This window comes from Mus caroli, chromosome 15, assembly GCF_900094665.2.
Source record: "Mus caroli chromosome 15, CAROLI_EIJ_v1.1, whole genome shotgun sequence".
Taxonomy (NCBI): Eukaryota; Metazoa; Chordata; class Mammalia; order Rodentia; family Muridae; genus Mus; species Mus caroli.
The window spans coordinates 95,932,220-95,951,719 of record NC_034584.1 but is presented as its reverse complement, the minus strand read 5'-3'; the positions used below and the strand labels follow the sequence as shown (position 1 = coordinate 95,951,719).

General features: G+C 55.6%; 1 protein-coding gene across 4 annotated transcripts; it reads right to left on the bottom strand.

Annotated features, from left to right (window-relative positions):
• Positions 1-112: 112 nt before the first annotated feature.
• Positions 113-18,247, bottom strand: Tns2 (tensin 2). 4 transcript variants are annotated; one of them, XM_021184090.2, is made up of 29 exons: positions 18,161-18,247; positions 12,139-12,247; positions 11,167-11,204; positions 10,266-10,304; positions 9,926-9,964; positions 9,717-9,766; positions 9,369-9,540; positions 9,021-9,071; positions 8,615-8,737; positions 8,464-8,528; positions 7,585-7,668; positions 7,090-7,202; positions 6,950-7,010; positions 6,748-6,823; positions 5,909-6,038; positions 5,765-5,830; positions 5,533-5,646; positions 4,224-5,435; positions 3,941-4,088; positions 3,283-3,848; positions 3,090-3,179; positions 2,680-2,805; positions 2,394-2,486; positions 2,180-2,257; positions 1,978-2,055; positions 1,389-1,557; positions 880-948; positions 747-776; positions 113-655 (listed from the first exon to the last, which is right to left on the bottom strand). In XM_021184090.2, the coding sequence occupies exons 1-29, from the start codon at positions 18,236-18,238 to the stop codon at positions 517-519; spliced, it is 4,206 nt and encodes a 1,401-aa protein (XP_021039749.2). In that variant the 5' UTR covers positions 18,239-18,247; the 3' UTR covers positions 113-516. The 4 variants fall into 4 exon arrangements, with proteins under 4 accessions (XP_021039749.2, XP_029325575.1, XP_029325576.1 ...); XM_029469715.1 differs by lacking the exon at positions 18,161-18,247 and adding an exon at positions 16,231-16,366; XM_029469716.1 differs by lacking the exon at positions 18,161-18,247 and adding an exon at positions 14,509-14,569.
• Positions 18,248-19,500: the final 1,253 nt, after the last annotated feature.

The following is a 19,500-nucleotide window of genomic DNA, read 5'->3' as shown; positions in this document are numbered from 1 at the left end:
CCTTCCCAGGGCAAGCAGGTGGGGGCAACTGTGGGCCTGTCAGGCCAGCAAAGGGACGTCTCTGGGAGACTTTTTTTTTTCTTCTTCCTATGAAGAAGGTATCAACTCCTCATAAGTTTATAGAAATTCTTTATTATTACACAAAAATAGACTCTCTTTTTCCCTCTGTTTATGTGACCCCACTCTGGTCTCTGTGTAGAGGGAAGGCAGGAAGCTTTCAAGCTTCTCCCATCCCTCCATGATGGGCCCTGGAGCTGGGTGGAGTTGGCAGGGTCAGTCCCCTCCAGGGCTCCACTACTGATGCCGCCTCACCCCCCTCACACCTGTCTCTGCCATCTGCTCACATGCCAGGTCACCTTAGGGGCACACTCACTCAGCTTAGCAGGCAAGGGCAGGAAAGAGCAGTGGCCCAGATGCTGCCACTCCCTCTTTCACAGGGGCCAGGCCAGGGTAGTGAGCGCTGTGGATGCTGGGAGGGTGCAGTGTGGGTGTGCACTCGGAGCTTGTGGCTTTCCTTCATTTTCTCTGGCCCAGTAGAACTTTGGTGATGAAGGTGACGATGGCACTTGCCGGTTGGTCCGGGTCAAGCTCCGCAAAGAGGTGACACACATTTTCCCAGGGACTTCCTGGCTTCTTGGCCACGAAACCAAAGATCCTGCAGGGACAAAGCCAGGGACAGGAGGACCGTGTAAGCCACACGGGGCGGCTTGTGCCGAGCCAGGGCTGAGCTCAGCAGGGAGACTTACTTGGAGGTGGTCCCATCTGGGTTGGTCCATCTGTAAAGAGAGAGGACGTGAAAGAGTGTGGCTCAAGGCACAGCTCCTGAATGCCCAGGCAGCTGAGGCTGGACCTCAGCAAAGCGCTCTGAGGAAGGCTCACCTGCGGTCCTGGGGGTCAGTGCTAGAGAAGGTGATGCTGTTCACTGGGTAATGGCGGCGAAAGAAGAGCCTGTGAGGAGAAAGGGGGGAAGGAAAGTCACACTCAGAAATCCAAGTCTCTGGGCTGGGGAGGGAGCTCAGAGCTTACAGTGCTCACCATCCGCACAAGCAGGAGGACAAGCTTGAGTCCCAGAACCCGTGTAAATGTTGGGTATGAGCGGCCCACCTGCAATTCCAGTCTCAGAAAGCAGAGACAACTGCAGGAGCAAGGCTAGCAAGACTAGCTGTATCTATGAGTTCTGGGTTTGACTGAGAGACTCTACCTCAATAAGGTGAACAAGCAACCCAGAAGGTTTTTAATTATCAAACTGGAGCCTACACACATAAATGCAAATATGTATGTACTCATACCACACACATACACATGAAAAAAAGAGGAAAAACAAAAAACCAAGAGGTCCCCATGGTCATTGCTTGAGACTCAAGAGACGGGGTCTGAGCCGGGCTTACTTTCTCTGGTTGTCTGTCAGGGTGATGCCTTGAGCTGAGACCTTGAAATGGACAATGGCTGGCACTGGCACTGGGCTGCAGCTCAGAGCTGCAGAGCTGGCCCTGGCCACAGCCTGAGGGCCAGTCAATGACTCTGTCTCCACCGAGGTCAGGTAGAGCACACTGCAGGCTAAAGAGACAGGAGGTAGGTTGATGAGCTACATAGCTTTGCCAGGACCCGGATCTCTCACCCATTCGCTGTGTATCCCACCATCTTGTGTACTTCCCTGACCAGTGCTGCCCAAATGCACTGGAATCACACACTGACAAGTTAGAAAGACAACTCCCAGACTCCAAGGAAGCCACAGCCAGCAACAGTGGGGGAAAGACTGAGGAGACACATTTTGAGTTCCCGCCTCTGCTGTGGCTGTGATTCCTGTGTTATAAACCCTGAGAACTTGACCTGTAAATACAGGGCTTCTCTGCCTTTGCAGGTTAAATATACCTTCTGGGTCTGCCACCCACAGCCCTTGCAGTGCCCCTCCCTGTATCTGGAGTCTACAGTATCCTCCTAACTACCAGGGAGAGGAAGGAAGAACGAAGGCTCTACCTGCTCCTTGACGCAGGAGGTCTGCTGCTGTGCTCATGTTGGTAGGCACTGGGGCCTCTGGGGTTTCTTCTAGAGGATCTGAGGAGATGAAGGCCACCAAGGGACGTCAGAAGGGAGGGGCTCTCCTAGCCTCTCTAAGGTAGGGTGGAGGTAACAGGACCTCTATTTAGGTGTAGGGGTAGCTAGGAGAGAGATCACTCACCTTTGCTAGGAATTCTCAGACAGCAGGGCAGGGAGATGGGAGAGATGGAGTGCTGGGAGACCAGGGCAGACAGGCTTCCTATGAGGGATTGGGGGGAAGTGACTATCTTAGGGGCCATAGTCAGGGTTTTCTCTTCCATTCTCCCGAGGCCTCTCCTTTTAACCTTCCCCCTGCCTCCTGCCATGTAGAACCCTCCCAGACTCTTGCTTCTCACCAAAATAGGGCTCAGTGGGACAACCCTTGATCTTCACGCCTTTGGGCCCAGTCTCGATGAGGAAATGGCGGACCAGCTGTTCTGAGGGGTCCCCTGAGAGGAGCGAGGGGTGAAAATAAAGCTTTATGGCATTCCAGGAACTCAGTTTCTCCCCACAGAACTCTTCTCCCAAGCAGCAGTAGGCTTGCCTCAACCCTCCCCTACATGGAGACATCCTGTGCACCACCTCACTACCTACGAATTCTCCCCTCTCCCCATCTGCACCTTCAGCTTGAGAGCTCTATACCTTTCCAGGGCTGCGCACTGGGTGGAGGTGTAGCCACCTTGAGGGCTAGCCCATAGGCTCCTTGGAATGAATGGCTGTCTCTGATCAGGAAGGCTCCAGGATCTTTGTCTTTCAGCAGGGCAATGGCTGCAGGGCAGAAGTTTAGAGATGGTTGTCAGCCCCACACAGTCCCACTAGCAGGTTCCCAAGTCTCTCACTCGTGACAGCTGTGAGGGTGGGGGGAGTCTGGGGCTTTGGGTCATAGACTTGGGACAACATTTAGTCTGAGGCCAAAACTTAGAATCTCTATTTTGCTCAGCCAAGAGCAGAGACAGAGGGAACCAAAGGCCCTTCCAGGATAATGGACTTACAGCCAAGACAGGCCTGGGAGGTGGACTGGGACAGGCACATGGCATTTTCTGGCCTCTTACCTTGGTCTCGGGAAAGATGTGGCTTGTACCAGAACTTTGATGTATCCTGGACAAACTTGACATTGCTTTGGTTCTCTTGTAAAGGGTGTTCTAGAAGAGGGAGGGACTGAGTTCAGACTCCAGGGCTCGCCATGGTCTCTATCTGGAAGGTGAGGTTCTTTAAGGGACACACAATCCTCCTAGACCCTTATACCTGGGGGTTGGGTGACATCTGGGAGAGGAGAGGCAAAGGTGACGTGTTGATTGGTGCTTCTGGCTGGTGGTGACGGCTGTTGTCCAGACCCGGGCAGGTGTCGTTTTTCAGGAAGTGGAGGCTGAATGGGACCATTGGCATCATAGGAGGTAGCCAGGGGGAAGGCAGGGGTGGGTGAGCTCTGGGGTGGTTCTGGGCTGCCCACAAGCCAGGGCATCTGGGTAGGCACAGGAGTAAGAGGGGAGCCATCTGGGCTATCTGAAGTACCCCGAGGGCCCTGCCACGGGGCATGGCGGAGTCCAGGCAGGGTGGTTGGCACAGGGCTCCGAGGACTAGCACTGTTGGTGTGGCCTCCTGGGCTCCTTTCCTGAGGCCAGCCATTGGGTGAGCCGGGTGCAGAGGTCTGAGAGAAGGGGCTAGGGTCCAGTGGCTCAGGCCTGCTGCTTGTCAACAGCTCAGGAGTCTTTTCAGCAACTCCCTGTACAACAGAGGGTAAGGCCTCGCCAGGACTCAGTCTCTGAGTGGGTGCCAAGGAGGGAGACCTGGTGGTGTCTTGCCGTCGGTTGCTGCAAGGAAAAGTAGGTGAAAAGACAGCTCCATCTTGGGGCTGCAGACACACCCATACAACATGCCCAAGTAGCCTTGGCCCTCTGTGTACCTTTCCTTGCCCTGAACTGGGCTGCTGGTGTGTAAGGGTGTGGAGGGACCAGACAGCTCTGAAGAAGCACCGCACTGAGGATCTCGGGGAGACCGAGGTAGCGTGCTGTGTCCACTGGAGCCATCCCTCCAGGATGGTTCAGGTGACTCTGAGACGGGAGGGAAGAGCTCTGGGAAACAGGAGCCTGCTTTTCTGCCTGGCTCAGCTCCTTCCCACCCACAGCCTCCCCAGTAGCATTCAGAACCCTCCTTTACCCTGGACATTCCCACTTGAGGGTCCTCACCTGTAGAAGCCAAGGGTCCTGTTGAGGCCAGGTGCCCAGAAAGTGGGTACTTGTCTCCCCCATCCTCTGCAGGAATCTCATAACCCAGCTTCCTGGGCTGCAGGTAGGGTGGACTCCCCGGGGACACAGATCCAGCCCGTGGTGAGTGGGCGCCAGGGCTGGGGTACCCTCGGCCTTCACTTGGAGATCCGCAACTGTGAGGTGCCCGGCCATATGCTGGGCAGTAGCTGGGAACCGCTCCTCCATAGCCATAGGTTACCAGGGCAGGGTACCCTGAATGCCCATACCTGCCTTCAGAGCACACGGCATAGGAGCAGCCCTCATGCCCTTCCTCACCCACCTTGGGTGGCTTCAGGCAGCCATAGTCAGGCATTGGGGCATGATGATGCCCACAGGCAGGCACCAGCAGAGGCAATGGGTGTCCAGGCCTCACTGGGTGCAGGAGAGGCTTGCCTACCTCGCTGGACCACCCCTCTGCAGCCTCCCTCTCTAGTCGCAGTCCATACAGGGCTGCGGTGGGCAGTGCCAGCTTCTCTTCACAGGCAGGGCATGAGCATAAAGCAGGCACCCCAGGGTCCTCCAGGATTACCACCTCCCGGTAGCCTGCTGGACGGTAGCCAAAGTCCCCATTGGCTGGTTTCCCCAGCTCGGGTGCATAGGGGTACGGCCCTTCTGACAGTGACCTGCAGAGGCGTCTCTTCTCCACAGAGGCTTCTGCGTAGCCCTGGGGGTGTCCCTCATAGCCCCCATAGGGTGGTCGTCGTCTCTCTAGGGTTCCCTCAGGCCTGTAGTAGCTCCCATTAGGGACCCCACAAGGCTCCCGGAAGCCCTGACGGCAGGAGCACCGGCGACTGAGTCCAGGCCTGTGGCCTGAATACATCCCAAGGTGCAGGCCTCCACCCACAGAGGGCTGCTCTTCATCATCTAGGATGGCAGTCTCTCGCCCAGCACCACGGCCTGCACTGGCCACTCCACAACCTCCCAGCAGACGATCCAGCTCCTGTCTTTCAGCAGCAGTTGGGGGCGGCCGGCCTGGGGATTCTGCTGTGTGTTCTGTGGTTAGCGTGGATGAGTGGCCGGAGTCACTGCTGACAGAGAGCATCGGGGGTGGGGGAAGCTCTGGAGAAGGTGCTGGTGGTGTCTGGCGGGGGACCCGCTGCACCTGGGCATAAGGACTGCCATCCAGGGGGCCCCTTGTGTGGGCCAAGGCGCCTGAGCAGAGAAGAATTTGTGAGTGGGGACAATGCTGACTCAGCGTGCCTCTCCCCACAAGCCGCACAGCTCCTGCCTGCCCCACCACCCCACACACCATCCATGCTATCCTCATGGTGCTGATTGAAGTTTTCATAGGAGTCCCAGCGTACAGCAGGCTCTGTTGTGTTGTAATCCACGGAGACAGAGGGATCGTTCCGTGGGGTGTTGCCTGTGGAAGGCCACCGGGGCACTGAGTAGGGGACTGCCCTCCCCCCACCCACAAGCCTTCAACACCCTGCCCCTCCAGCTCCCACGCCTTCAACATTCTTACCAGCTCCCACTCTTACCTTTGACCTTCTCAGGGCTGGAGGAGAAAACAAACTCCACTGAGGCTTGGAAAGGGAACCGCTCGTCTGTGGAGGTGGTGGAGGTGAGGAGCCACGCCCCACTGGCTTCCCCTTCCCTACCCATTTCACTGGCCTCTGACTTACCAGCCCAGGCCTCATCTAGTTGGTCCTTTGGGAAGGTGAGCCGTGGTCCATGGATGGTGCATGTGTGGAACTGAACTCGGAACACGAGGGTCCGGTCTGTCCCCTGGCCACCCTTGTGGTAGCAGGTTACCTGAGGGAGGGCAGGAGGCTGGGGTCAGGCCATCACATCCATTTTGCCTTGCCTATACCTTTGCTCCAAGGGCCACCTGGGTCACTGCTTCTGTCATGCCCCAACCTCAACATGAACTCTCTTGGGATAGTACGGCTGGGGTTCCCTTTTGGCCCTCCAATAGTTTATATGTGCTTGGCCCATGGAGTGGCACTATTTGAAGGTATGGCCTTGTTGAAGTAGGTGTGTCACTGTGGGCATGGGTTTTAAGACCCTACTCCTAGCTTCCTGGAAGGGAGTCTTCTACTAGCAGCCTTCAGATGCTCCCACCTTGATGATAACGGACTGAACCTCTGAACCTGTAAGCCAGCCCCAATTAAATGCCCTTTTGCCTTGGGGGCTGGAGAGATGCATCAGCGGTTAAGGGCACTGACTGTTCTTCCGAAGGTCCTGAGTTCAAATTCCAGCAACCACATGATGGCTTACAACCATCCATAATGACATCTGACGCCCTCTACTGGTGTGTCTGAAGACAGCTACAGTGTACTTACATATAAATAATAAATACATCTTAAAAAAAAAAAGAGTTGCCTTGGTTATGGCGGCTGTTCACAGCCGTAAAACCCTAAGACACACACCATGTCAGCTGACTCTCTGGCTAGAAGCCCCCCACCCCGTTGCAGTCTGCATCCTCAGGATTCCCCTCAGTGTTACAACCCCCGCCCCTCACCATGACGTCGCCTTTGAGGAGAAGGGCTGGCTCCAGGCTGATACAAAGCTGCTGAGGCCCTGGACCTGCGATTCGGCTGTGGGTAGAGAGAAAGGTAGGATAGTCAGAGGCATCCAGGGAGGGCACAGAGGTAGCTAGACATAGTCAGCCTTTCTGGCTGGGCAAGCAGGCAGATGTCAGGGTCTGGGAGCAGGGCACTCACTAGACTCCAGATGTGTAGACCAGCTGCATAGACTGGTAGATCTTGAGGAAGGGCTGGAATCCTGGAGGGGTGGAAGAGGCCATGAGAGGTGTGGGGTAGGAGGTGGCTATCCCCACGGAATACATCCCGGGGTGACTCACCTGTGTTGGGCTCAAAGGCTGGCAGCACAGGAACGAACACATAGTGCAGGAAGAGTGGGCTGCTGTTCATTCTGATGGAGCCAGACAGCAGCCCGCTGAAGTAGCTGACATAGCTGGCGGGGGAAGTGCCAAGAAAGCATCAGCGTCTTCCTCTAGAGGGCGCCTCACACCAACTCAGCAGCTCTTGGGAGAACTAGACTGCTCTTTTAATCTTAAGCTTCAAGGGGGCAAGCCCTGCTCATACTGTGGAGTCTTTCTTACAAGCCTCTGCTTTATTCTCTTCACAGACCTTATCGCCAGCCAGAACAATCTAGTCTGTTTACGCATGGCTTCTTGCCTTCTACTCTACTAGCATATAAATGCCAGGAGAACCTGATCTTGTTTGTTCTGATTTCCCAGAATCCAGCACAGGGCCTGGCTCTGCTCCCATGCACTGTGGGATTCAGGTGTGCTGCCTGAGCAGGAGAGTCAGCCCTTCCCCACTGGGGTGCTCACCGGCGCTGGGAGGGCTGCAGTTCCGTGGCCACCTTGTCCTCACAGAATTTCCTCATGGTGAGGGTTGCCAGCGCCTGGTCTGCCCTGGGGAGAGCAGGGCAGGTCGGGGGTTAGGAACCAGCCCCATTCTGGCCTTCTATACCTAAACCCCAGGGAAGGAGGAATCCTGAGATCCTCTCTGTACAGAGGAACTCTCAGTGGTGGTGAGGAGAGCCAGAGGCCCTATAGCATAGTCAGTTTCCCGGTTGTTGGGCCTAGGGCAACTGTCCCCTGAACCTGGCTTTCCTCGCTTGTCAAAGGGGGCAGTTAGACAACCTGATGGATTGAACTGTGTCCCTCCCCCGGAGAAATGTACCTCAAATGTGACCATATTTAGAAATAGGGTCTTTGCAGATGTGGTTAGATAGGTTAAGATGAGATCATACAGGAGCAAGGTGGGTCCTTAATTAGGGTGATTGGTCCTTAGAAGAGGAGAGACAGAAACAGACGCACAAAGAGAACACCATGTGATGACGGAGGCAGAGGTTGGAGGGATGCCGCTGCCAGCCAAGAACTGCCAAGAACTGTCAGGCACCACCAGAAGCTGGAAAGAGGCAAGGAAGGAGTCTGCCTAGAGTCCCAGAGACAGCGTGGCCCCACTGACACTTGACTTTGGACTTTCAACACTTTAGAACCGTAAGACAACTGAGTTATATCATTTTAAGCCAATCTATGATGGCACTTTGCTGACAGCCCTAAGAAACTAGCCCAGCTCCTCTGTTGTGGAGTGCTGGGCCCACTAGTGGAGAGAGGTGGTACCGCACCAAGTTTATAGTCTGACTAGAGAAAAGCTCAGACAGGGGACAGATGAGGAAAGGCCACTGAGGCAGGGCAACTCACCCTGCAGAGATCTTGCTGTAGTGCATATAAGCAGAGACGATGACCCCAAGCTTGCCTTTGCTCCCCTACGGGATAAAGAGACAGAGCTGGGGAACCTGCGACTTTCAGGCTGAGGTTGCCCTAGCTCTGTGACCCCAAGGTCCCAGCTCACCTTGCAGTACAACACAACCACGTGCTGAGGGTCGGCACTGAGCCACGTCTCCATGGCTTTGCAGATGGAACACAACTTGTCCAGAGGTGGGGCATGTAGTTCAGGCCAACCAAAGTCTTGCACCTGGGGAAGTAAAAGGGTACAACTCTGCATGTGTGTGTGTGTGTGTGTGACAGGAACATGGATATGGATACAATACAGGGACCTGGCGGCAAGGTGAGCACTTAGTGGTAGTCCACAATAGCTTGGAAAATTCCCGCCATACTGTGGGCTGATATCCCCTGCACCATGTTTTTAGGTATCTTAAGTGGTATGAGAAAGGTGGATGTCAATTGCTACTACCAGTAACGAGCCTTTTTACAAGGTTGGCTCAACATAAAGGGCAGACAGACCATTTCCCTCCTACCTTGGGGTTCAGGCGGGTGAGGTCATGCCGTTTCTCTGAAAGGTTGAAGAGCTGAAATAAAGGGCAGAGTTAGATGAGGGTGACTTCAGACACAGGTGCTGGAGGTGGACCCTCAGTGAGCATCTTGCTCTAAAATAGTTCGATTGCGATCCGCTGGAGCGGAATCCTCTGCAAGCTACGTCCCTGGCTCAGCTCCGGCCCCGCCCCTCCCCGCCTGGCCCCGCCCCGCCATGCTAGCACCGCCCCCTTGCCAGCCCCATTTCAGGTATCGACAGCGAAACAATAGCTTTGCCCCATTTTGATCTCCCAGCCCTCTCATTGGTTGCATCTGGTCCACCCGCTCCTCACCAGGTACTTGTCTCTGTGCTTGGATTGAAGCACATGGGCTAGCTCGCGCAAGTGGCCTCGGTGTCGCTGCTCGTCCGGTCGTGCAGGAAAAGCTGCGGCCAAGATCCGCTCCGTTACATAGGTGAGGTCCAAGTCCCAGCGACGCTCCATGAGCGGATCCAGGCTGAAGCTCCTGGGAGAGGCCACAAAGCTGATTTAGGGAACAGAGAAACGTGGCACCCCAGAGGGCTAGTATGATGGTAAGGACCCTGGGGAGCTCTGGGCGACCTGTTAGATCCTTAGGGTGGATGGTCCCGAGGGGGAGCACTGTCTTGGGGTGACGTGGGATCGCCGGGCATCCTCACTCACCTGGGTAGAGTACTGCGTTGCTTTGAGTGGTTCAGAGACTTGGTGGACCCCTGGTGGATTAGAAACCGTATGTCGACATCACTTCGGATGCATCGCTTCTAGGCTTCCCGGTCAAAAGTTCTACAAACCGTGGTCTTCTGGAAATATAGGTCCCTACTCCAAGAGCTACCCACACGCCCCTCCCCGCTCAGGCTCCTAGCATCCCTTACCAGGTGTTCTATGCGCCGGACCGGAGCTGTGCTTCTCCGCTAGAGGGAGGAGGTGGGGGAGGAAATGGGAGTGGTTAGGGCAGGGGCAAGGACCAGTCTGGACCTGGTGGGGCGGGGTGGGAGCGCATGTCAGTGTCCACTCCCTGGGGCCAGGACTCTAGCCCCCAACAAGCTCTAGAAGACAGTAACCACGAAGGGCTCTGACAGTCATCTGTTGAGGACAACTGACCACAGCACTCATTTCTACATAACCTCCTGGAGACCCGCTCTGAGTCCACCAGACCCCGGGGATACTAGTCAGGTTCAGTGCCTTCCCTGCCCCATCCTAGAACACACTCACCAGCTCCGCAGGGGGCAAGGCCTGACAGGATGAAGTCACCTGGAAAGAGGTGGGAGTTAAAGGCTGTGCTGGTGAAATGGGGTGCCAGGCCTCAGCAGGAAGGTGCAGGGGCTGTCACCTGATGAACAACCTCCAGCTGAGGTTCCTCTATTTAAGGGAGCCTTGCTTCTGCCTCTCGGTCTCGCACCCCTCGGGCCCCCTGCTTGTTGCTCTTGGCTCTCAGCCCCCTGCCCACACAGACCCCCATTCATCCAGCGGCAGGACAGGAGTTATATATAGAGCCAGCCAGCCAGGCAATGGCCAGGGGTGGACACTAGCCTCTTTCACCGTTGAGACCCCACCCATGGGCACGTAGCTCCCCGAAGCTAGCTTGAGGCCCTGGGACTACCCCCTGCACTGATGGAGGACCAGGAACGTTCCTCAGAGATGCGGGGCTGCCTTAGGTTCTCAGTGGACAGCGGGTACAACCTACAGGGTATTATACCTGAACAGTCTTGGCTTTCACTACCCAGGACGAGACCAATGCAGGCATCCTGAGGACCCTTTCCTCAGAGGGAAGGCACGGCCCATCAGGGTGCCTGGTCTCTGAAATCTTGCTCTCTCACTATCCACCCCGCCCTTCCTCCCCCCCACCCCCCGCACCCTCCCATCCTCTCGCCAGCTGCAGCCTGGGCACAGCACCAAGACAAACGCTGTCTCACTGTCCACCCTCCTGGGCCAACCCTCCAGGGGTGGAGTAGGGTGGTTCTTAAAGAGCCCAACACAACACCCCTGCCACCCAGGAAGGGGTGTCCAGGAGTGAGTGACAGGGTGACATGGTGGCCCATGCCAGTGTGGCTGAAGATGCCTGTTTGGGCAGGGAAAGACGCCATCCCCCCATTAGATAGAACCACATACTCACCTTTGCTTCACATTTTCTGTGTGTGGCCACCTTGCAGACTAGAGAGACAAAGGGGAGGGTAGAGGTTAGCAGAGGCTTACGGGAACAGTCAAAGTAACTGTCTTCCAGCCCTCCAGGCCTTAGAAGCCAGCTCTGGGACCCTGGTACACTAGGTTATTAGGAGTTGAAGAACAGAGCTGGTTATCAGCAGGTTCTGCTCTGGAGTCAGGGAAGTGGGCCGGGGGTTGGGGTCTAGGATGAATAGAGGTGAGGAGGGGAAAGAGGAAGAGGAGGAAGAAGAACAATAAGAGGAAGAAGAAGAGGAGGAAGAAGAGGAACAGGAAGATGAGGAGGAAGAGAAAGAGGAGGAAGAGGAGGAGGAAAAGGAAAAAGGAGGAAAAAGAGGAGCAGGAAGAAGAGGAAAAAGAGGAAAAGGAAGAGGAAGAAGAAAAAGAGGAGGAGGAAGAAGAAGAAAAAGAGGAAAAGGAAGAGGAAGAAGAAAAAGAGGAGGAGGAGGAAGAAGAAAAAGAGGAGGAGGAGGAAGAAGAGGAAAAAGAGGAAAAGGAAGAGGAAGAAGAAAAAGAGGAGGAGGAGGAAGAAGAAAAAGAGGAGGAGGAGGAAGAAGAGGAAAAAGAGGAGAAGGAAGAGGAAGAAGAGGAAAAGGAGGAGGAAAAGGAAAAAGGAGGAAAAAGAAGAGGAGGAGGAAGAAGAGGAAAAGAAGGAGGAAAAGGAAAAAGGAGGAAAAAGAAGAGGAGGAAGAAGAAGAAAAAGAGGAGGAAGAAGAAGAAGAGGAGGAGGAGCAAGAGGAAGGGAAGACCCTAGTCACAGGTAAGAATGGGAAGGTGGTAGAGTCACAAATCTCCTGGGCTGTGGCAAGGTGGGTGTCAAGAGGAGTGAGGGCATTTGTTTCTGAATTTGCCTGTCTCTAGAGCCTGAGCCACACAGCACAGAAGTGCTGACTGGAGGGCTCAGGTACCGAGAGCACCACCTCACCTCGGCAGGAGACGCCGGTCCCATCGATGGTCACCTTACACACTGCACACACTGGAGTTTTCTTCCGGAAAACCTTCTCCCGGAAGCTGTGTGGTTCTGCTTTCCTAGGCTGCGGGTGGGATGACAGACAAATAGGGGTATGTGTTCCTAGTGGGCCCATCTCCAAGGCTGGGCAGGGACCTTTCCTTAGAGCGACGCTGCTTCCCTCTCTTCCAGCCAAAAGTCTGTGAACTCTAAGGCACACTTGGCCACAGCTGTTTCAGGGTAGTCATGAGGCCTGTCCTCTACAGGGCTTGGAATGTGACCCCTTGCGTCACCTTGGCTGGGTCAACTCCTCCCTAAGGGTTCACTCAGGACTTCTCACGTGGCGGAGCTATGTGATGTCCTTGTCACCCCCCCCACTTCCAATATGAGGGCTTTCTGAATCTTGGCAGAGTGGGGGGTCTGACTCTCCTCCCATCTTGCCCTCCCCACATGAGGCTTGTATACTGTGAGCTGACGGCCAGGACACACAAGCATTATCACATAAAACCCAGACTGACTGCAGCCAGTTCTGAGCCTCTGGCTCTCAGTGTCCCCAAGCTCCAGGCAGCTAATATGACCCCCTCCCCCATGGTCAGAACAACATGTTTACTCTCTGTGCACTGAGGCGGCAGGCAGCAATTGTCTAAGACTCTCGGAAGGAGGAACGGCAGTGGGGGCACACAGGCAGCTGCCTCGCTGCCTCTGTATGTTATGACAGGGGTGGCCAGGTTCTCCGGATGCCCCCCCCCCCACCCAGAGGTAGTGAGGTCAGTGGCTGGCTGGGCTGCCACCAGTTGTCCAGGTCCCCCTTAGTCCCTACTCACTGCAAGTTTTCACTGCGATTCTGACCCCTCCCACCCCAGTTCATCCCTCCTATCCAGAGTCCGTGGACAATCTCCCTCACGCCACCGCTCCTCTGCACATTCTTTACCGCTGTGTGTTCAAGCTCCCACTGTCCCCTCCTCTCCCTGGATCTGCCCACCGTAGTGTGAAGAGGACAATAACATGGGAGCAGCTTTGGTCCCTTAACGGTTCTAGACCTCCTCCAGACTGGGGGCAAGACCCACCAGGATACTTGGACGCACTTGTGGATGATGACGTCGTGTGCAGATGACGTCAATAGAAGGCACCCTCCCTTCCCTCATTGCCTTCTTCCCATACCTTTTCCCTCAAGCTTCCCCGGAGGTCAGGGCTTGAGCTCTTAGCTGAGCCCTCGGGGCCTATTCAGGCTCAAGCCAGGAAATACACAGATGAGTCAAAACAGACACTAGAATCACACTGCTACCCTAACCTAGCCACCTCAGGAGGTCAGGCGAAAGAAAGGAGGGGGATGCTGAGCCAGCCTGGAGAAGAGGCTGAAACTAGGAAGAGGGTCTGGTCTGGCCTGAATCCTGGCCCTCCCACCTTGTCCGCACCTCCACCCCGCCCCACCTTTGCCCAGCTGGTGGGCACTCCTACCCTGCTGGTGGCCCGGCTGCTGTCCCTCCTCCCCAAGGCTCTGAGCAACCTTTCCACAGGGCCGCTGGACTTCATGGTGTCTGGCTGGCTGGGCTCTTGGCTGCAGGGCCTGAACAATGCTGGGGCCTGGCCTGGGGCTTCCTGGAAGCAGCCTGCCTAGGCAGCCGCTTCCCTTGGGTGGAGGGGAGGCTGTCTGGCTGGTGTGTGGAGAAGCCTGGCCCTGGAAGTGGAGGGAAGTGCAGGCGGGAAGGGGGCAGGTCGCTGCTCCAGGAAGTGGGGTGGGGGAGGATGTGGGGGAGGCCAGGAGATCAGATTCCCAGGATCTACCCTGCTGGGAGTGTCAGCTTAAGATCTCTGGCTCTCCCCATCTCTGGAGCTGCCTCCCCCCCAGTGGGCCACTGTGTGCAGGGGGTCTGCAGTCCTGAGATCCAGCCCTGGAATCAGCCAGTGGCACAGGGTGGGAATTCAGGTCTCAGGGCAGGGCTCAAGGGCCAGTGGAGAACACTGTGTCCCCGTCCAGTCTCTAGCCTGAACCCTCACGCTCCCTTGGGACTTCCTGTGGGAAGGGAGTGTTGCTGGGAACCAGTACCCCTGACAGCCCAGCACTCCACATCCTCAGGGTGAAAGAAAGTTAGGGATGAGGGCTAACTTCCCTGTCAGACGGGAGAAGGATCTTGTAGTACCCTCCTCAACGCCAAGTTCCAGCCGGAAGGGCTAAGGGCTTACAGGAGTGGTCCATCTTGCTGTAACCCAAAGCACTGGAGGTTCCTCCTGAACACTCCAACTGCTCCTCTCCAGATACAACCCACAGTTCCTGGCTTAGCTCCCAGATCCTGCACCTGAGGTTCTACTGCCGACCCCACCCGCCCACCAGAATCTGAGCACTACCTTCATGGCTCTTCGGGCCTGTCTCTCCTTCCTCTGCGGCTGTCACTGGACCCAAGGACTGGACAGGAGGCCCCCTCCCAACACATACTCCACCCTCTCTAGGGCCTCCTGCTTCCCTCCTGGGAATAGGGCCAACTTCCTGTCCCAGGAGTCAAGGGAAGGAGGTGTATGGGGCCCTTGGAAAGGATGGAACAACCTTCCTACAACAAGGGTCAACAGCCTGGGGGTTCCCAGCCCAAGCTCTTGACAGCAGCCTTTGGAATGCTGTAGCTAGCTGTCATTTGAAAGAATGTACACCGTGTCACCCTCATTTGCATGGTATTTACTGAATGTCCTAGTGCAACTCCTCCAGTTCTGGCATCTCTTGTAGGGTCCCACAGGAGTCTCCCCTTTCTGTCTCACACGCCCATCTGACAGATGAAGGGCGGCTCTAATCCTCCCCAGGGATCCTTCAGAAGACCTGAAAAGTCTGAGGCCTTTTCCTGCTGCATGCCTGTTCTCTAGGAAGCCCATCATTGCCAGTGTACCCTGGCTAGAAGGCCCTGTGAGTGGCAAGGGGTGGGGCGCCGTGCTGTAACTGGAGAGGGCCCCTGGCTCTGCAATCCCCACCTGAGTTCTGGCTGTGTCCCAGGACATTCCAGGCCGATGGCCAGGTGGGCAACCAGGGCTGTCCTGATTCAGCACCCAGCCCTGCTGGGGGTGATGGATCACTGCAGCGCCTGTCTCCCCTGATCAATTTTTTCCCCTCTGCTCCTATGGTACATGGGCCTCCATCTGCAACCTCTGGTGGTACTGAAAGTCTTTTCCTCTGGAACAGGTTCCCAAACAGCCTCTGCCCTCACTGAACTTACACTGCCCACCTAGATCTAGAAAGTAAGTGTCCAGTTGACTCCACTTGTCCCCACCGCAGGGAGTGGGGAGTATTTCTGAAGGTAGCTGAGGGCAAACAGTGCCTGAGGAATGGCAGCATTACCAGATCCTCACCTCCCACCTCCTGCCTGGAATATTCCAGAGCTCTTTTGATTCTCCCCAGCCGGGCCCCCTCTCACTCTGAAGCCTTGGGTTTGTTTGGAGAAACCCCTCCACCCACCCACACACCCCTCCTTCCTGGAAATAGCTGTGGTTGGATGAGAGGCCCGGAGCCGGAGCCGGGCCACAGAGGAGTGAGGCCCAGGAAAGGAGGGAGGGGAAGGGAGGTAGGATTCAAGGGTGTGTCTAGAGGGACCTAGGGGGTATCTAGGTAGGGCAGAAGTAGAAAAGGGTTAAAAGGAGAAAATCAGCTTCATCTGTGTCTGCATTCTGCATCAGTGTCTCAGAGAAAACAGAGAGGAAAAAGTTTGCATGCACTCTGCCAGGCCAGGGCCGCAACATTGATGCCAGCTGCCGCGGGCATCTTGTGTTCAAAGTGCGCTTGTGGCTGGAGCTAGAGAGGTACGCAGAGAGTGGCCTGAGCCAACAGTAGTGCACAGTGGGACGCAGGAAGGCGTGGCGGCCTGAGCTAGGACCACAGCCGCGCCCCGCCCCCTGGTCACCTCTAGTATCTTCTTCAACCTTCCCCTAGCTCACCGAGACCCGGAGAGGAGGGCACGGGCGGCGCCCAATGCTCCCGGACCCCCAGTGGCTCCGCGCCCCCTGGTGCCCGCCCCTGGCTCGGTCCGCGCGCTGTGACGCAGAGGGCCGATGCTCGCCTGCGCTCCCGTCCGGCGTGGCGCGGCCACTCACCTGTGGGGGGCGCCCGGAGGGCCGGGGGCGCGGCGAACCGGGGCAGCAGCAGGGGGCGCCCCCGGACCAGCCCATCCCGCCTAGCCACGCCGCGATACGCGGAGGCGGCGGTAGCGGCCGCGGGACGGGCGCTCAGCTGGCTCCCTCCCGCCGCGCCCTGCGCCGGCTGCCTCCTCCCGCCCTCCGGCTCCCTCCTTCTTCCCGGGCTCCAATCGCCACCTTCCACCCGCTCCCCGCCCGCGCCGCCTCCTTTCTCCCTCTTCTCCTCCCACTGTCCTCCGTGCGCGCCGAGGCAGGCTCCGGCTGAGACTCGCAGACGGAGCGGCAGCCAGAGCTCGAGTGGGATCGCACGTGGGAAGACAGCCCCGGGGAAGCCTCAGACCGAGAGTCTGCAGAGGGCCATAGATGCCTGAGGAGAGAGTCTGCAGAGGGCCATAGATGCCTGAGGAGAGGCCAGAGGGACAGGGCAGGGAGAAACGTGTGAGCCGCATAGACTCCTAAAGGAAGGTGGATGCAGAGGCCTCTATATTCATCCAAGTCCGAACTAGGCCTGGCATGGTTGGAGCACCAGATTTAGACACCTAAAGTTGCTGGTGTCCCAGGTCTTAATGCTTCCTGGAGCTTTCTGTCACTTCTCCCAAATGACTCAGCTGAGAGCCCACAGCAGATTCAAGATTCCTGACACTCAACTGCTTAAGTCATCGCACCGGTGTTCTTAGGTCTTCTCAGTGGACATTCTTTTGATGGTGTAACCTCATTCCATTCTTTTAAAATCTGATATTGGATAGGAACGTCTGGAATTAAGCTAGGGACCATGGTGTTAGTTTGTGAGTTATGCCACTTGGAGAAGTTGAGAGTAGGGATGTGGTCCTAGAGTCTTAGAACCTGTTGTAATTCCCTGTTCCTAGCATTCCTTAGCAGATCCTAAGCTGTTCTGTCTGCTGTTACCCACCCCGCTGGAATTTCCATGATGGAAATTGATGGAGCCATGTATCTCAATGCTGAGAAGTGGGAAGTGCCGAGAGTTCAGTGCCAGGGTAGGTGCTCAAAGCAGCACTGTCTGCTCAAGCCCTCAGGGCCTGCCTGCCTGTCCCATCTCTCAGCAGAGTTCTGTGCTCATCCTTCATCCTGTTCTGGCAAAGGCTAGGCTTGGCCGGTCTGGTTCTGATTAATGAAGAATGGAGCACCTGATTTCAATCTGGCAGCCAGGAAGCGGATAGGAAGCATGGCTGGTGGATCTTACTGTCCAGTGGGCACTTTTATAGCAGCCAGCTATAGATCAGGGGAGATCAGGGGACTAGAGGAAGAGCTGGAGAGACGCTAGGGAGGGAATGGCTCCACTGGCCGTGAAGTGAGAGTTGGAGGGAGAGGCAGGGATTGTAGGAGGCTCATGGGAAAGGGCAAGGTTGTGCTGTGTATTTTGGCAAGATTAGATTATGTAATTAGCATGGTATATGAAAATGTTTGTTTAATGCCTGCAGCTAGCTCTTTTAACACCCCAGCCCTTCCCAGCATATCCTGGGCTTTGGCTGGGTGCTAGGATATAACCTCTGGATATAACGAGTGAGCTAGATTGATTGGATCGCAAAGGTAGATGGGACTGTAACTTCACATCAGGCTGGTATCCTCCCTTGCCTAAGCAGTCATTAGGACGAACTTGAAAGGTTCCTAGGAATTGGGGGTGGGGTGGGGGGAGAGTCACCAGATGTGTAGCCGGATCCTCAGCTCAGGTTTGATCACTGCTCTTCAGGTACTGATTGAAGGAAGGGAAATCTAAAGCAGGAAGCTTGTTGGTGATAGGGTAAAAGTGGGTGCTGGGAGCCAGGCACTGATTGCCAGCTCAGCAGCAGGGAAAGGGGAGAGGGAGAAAACCAGGTGCTATGGATAAAGGTGGACACCTACTGCCTTCCCTCCACAAGGATGTTCTTACCTTGACTATGCAGAAAGAAGTCCATCTCGGTTCTGAAGGAAGAACTCCCTCTTCCACAGCCTGAGATCTCATGCCCATAACTGATGCACTTAATTTCTTGAGGTGGATCTTGAGAGTCTGGGGCTCTCCCGGCTGGAAGAGCACTGGGCTCTAGGAACCAGGAGGAGCAGTGTGGGGTAAGGGGCAGCACTAACTTCAGAGGCAGACCTCTTGGCAGAGGACGGAGCAAGCATTGTCCAACCAGGAGGTTGCTGCTGCAGCTGGGCGGGAACAGACTTTGTTTAGTGGGGGCGGGAAAGCAAGTCCCCTTCACTTGTAGCCCCGGGGGTTAATGGTTGCTGAGAAACGTAGCTTATTTGTCAATTGTTGCTTCCCAGAAGCAGATGTGGAGCTCAGCCACTTCCTTAGAGTCCATGCTTGGAGCTAGTGAGGCACTTGAGGTGACACTTAACACTTCACTGCCTTGGATTCCAGAGCACGGTGCCTGGTTCTGTTAGGAGAAACTAGTCTGTCGCCTGGAGTGTACCCAGCCCAGAACCAAGTCTGTCACATGAACAGGACTGTTGGCATTCTGTCAGCTGAGATGGGCAGTGAGGACAAGTCTTGTCTTTACACATAGGAGGCTTACAGTTAAGCAGTTGTGGTCATGAGATATATATACATACATACACACACACACATACACATATATATAGCTAGGCAGACTTACTTTTTTAGAGGATCCTCCTGGAACAGACACGACCATCTTTCTCTTCTTTGTGTCTTTGTTTCCCCTTTCCCAGATGTTGGCTGCTCCCAGCCCATGATCATTGGTCTCCTGGGACTAGTTTCTGGAGCAAAGCCTGGGAAACCTTTCACACTGAAAAGCTCCCAATGCATAGCCATTCATGGATCCCAGACCAGCTCTGCCAGTTTTGGCTTTGTTAGGAAATAGAAAAGCAATGGCCAGGCAATGGAGTCAGTTCCAGGACAGCCAGGGATGCAGAGAAATCTTTTCTCAATAAAAAACAAAACACCCCAATCAAACCCAACCCAACCCTAGACAAGCAGCTGCTTTCAGTTGCATCATCCCCATCTTGGATACAAGTCCCTCAAATGTGTTCCAGTTCCTTGGGACTCTAGGGGTTGTCTCTATCCTAACTCACTTTCCTGTTTTCAGCAATGACCAGCTTGAAAAGCTCCCTTAAGTCTGAAATATCTCCTGAGGTGGTCCCTGTATCAGTGCCCCACAGCTTGCTGGGCAGGCACACCATGTGGCTTCATGGACTGCAAGGAGGCAAACACTGGGGGTTGGAGTAAGTCAACCAGGAACCCTGCCTGGGCTCCACACACAGGGGTCC

What these genes read in the sequence shown, in the direction of transcription:
- Tns2 (XM_021184090.2), bottom strand. Translation starts at nt 18,238, where the DNA reads ATGGGCATGAGATCTCAGGCTGTGGAAGAGGGAGTTCTTCCTTCAGAA. An exon ending in TACAGCAAGATCTCTGCAGG is followed by an intron (nt 7,669 to 8,463) that starts GTGAGTTGCCCT and finishes TGCTCTCCCCAG; the next exon opens with GGCAGACCAGGCGCTGGCAA. An exon ending in CTGCAGCCCTCCCAGCGCCG is followed by an intron (nt 7,203 to 7,584) that starts GTGAGCACCCCA and finishes TTCCCCCGCCAG; the next exon opens with CTATGTCAGCTACTTCAGCG.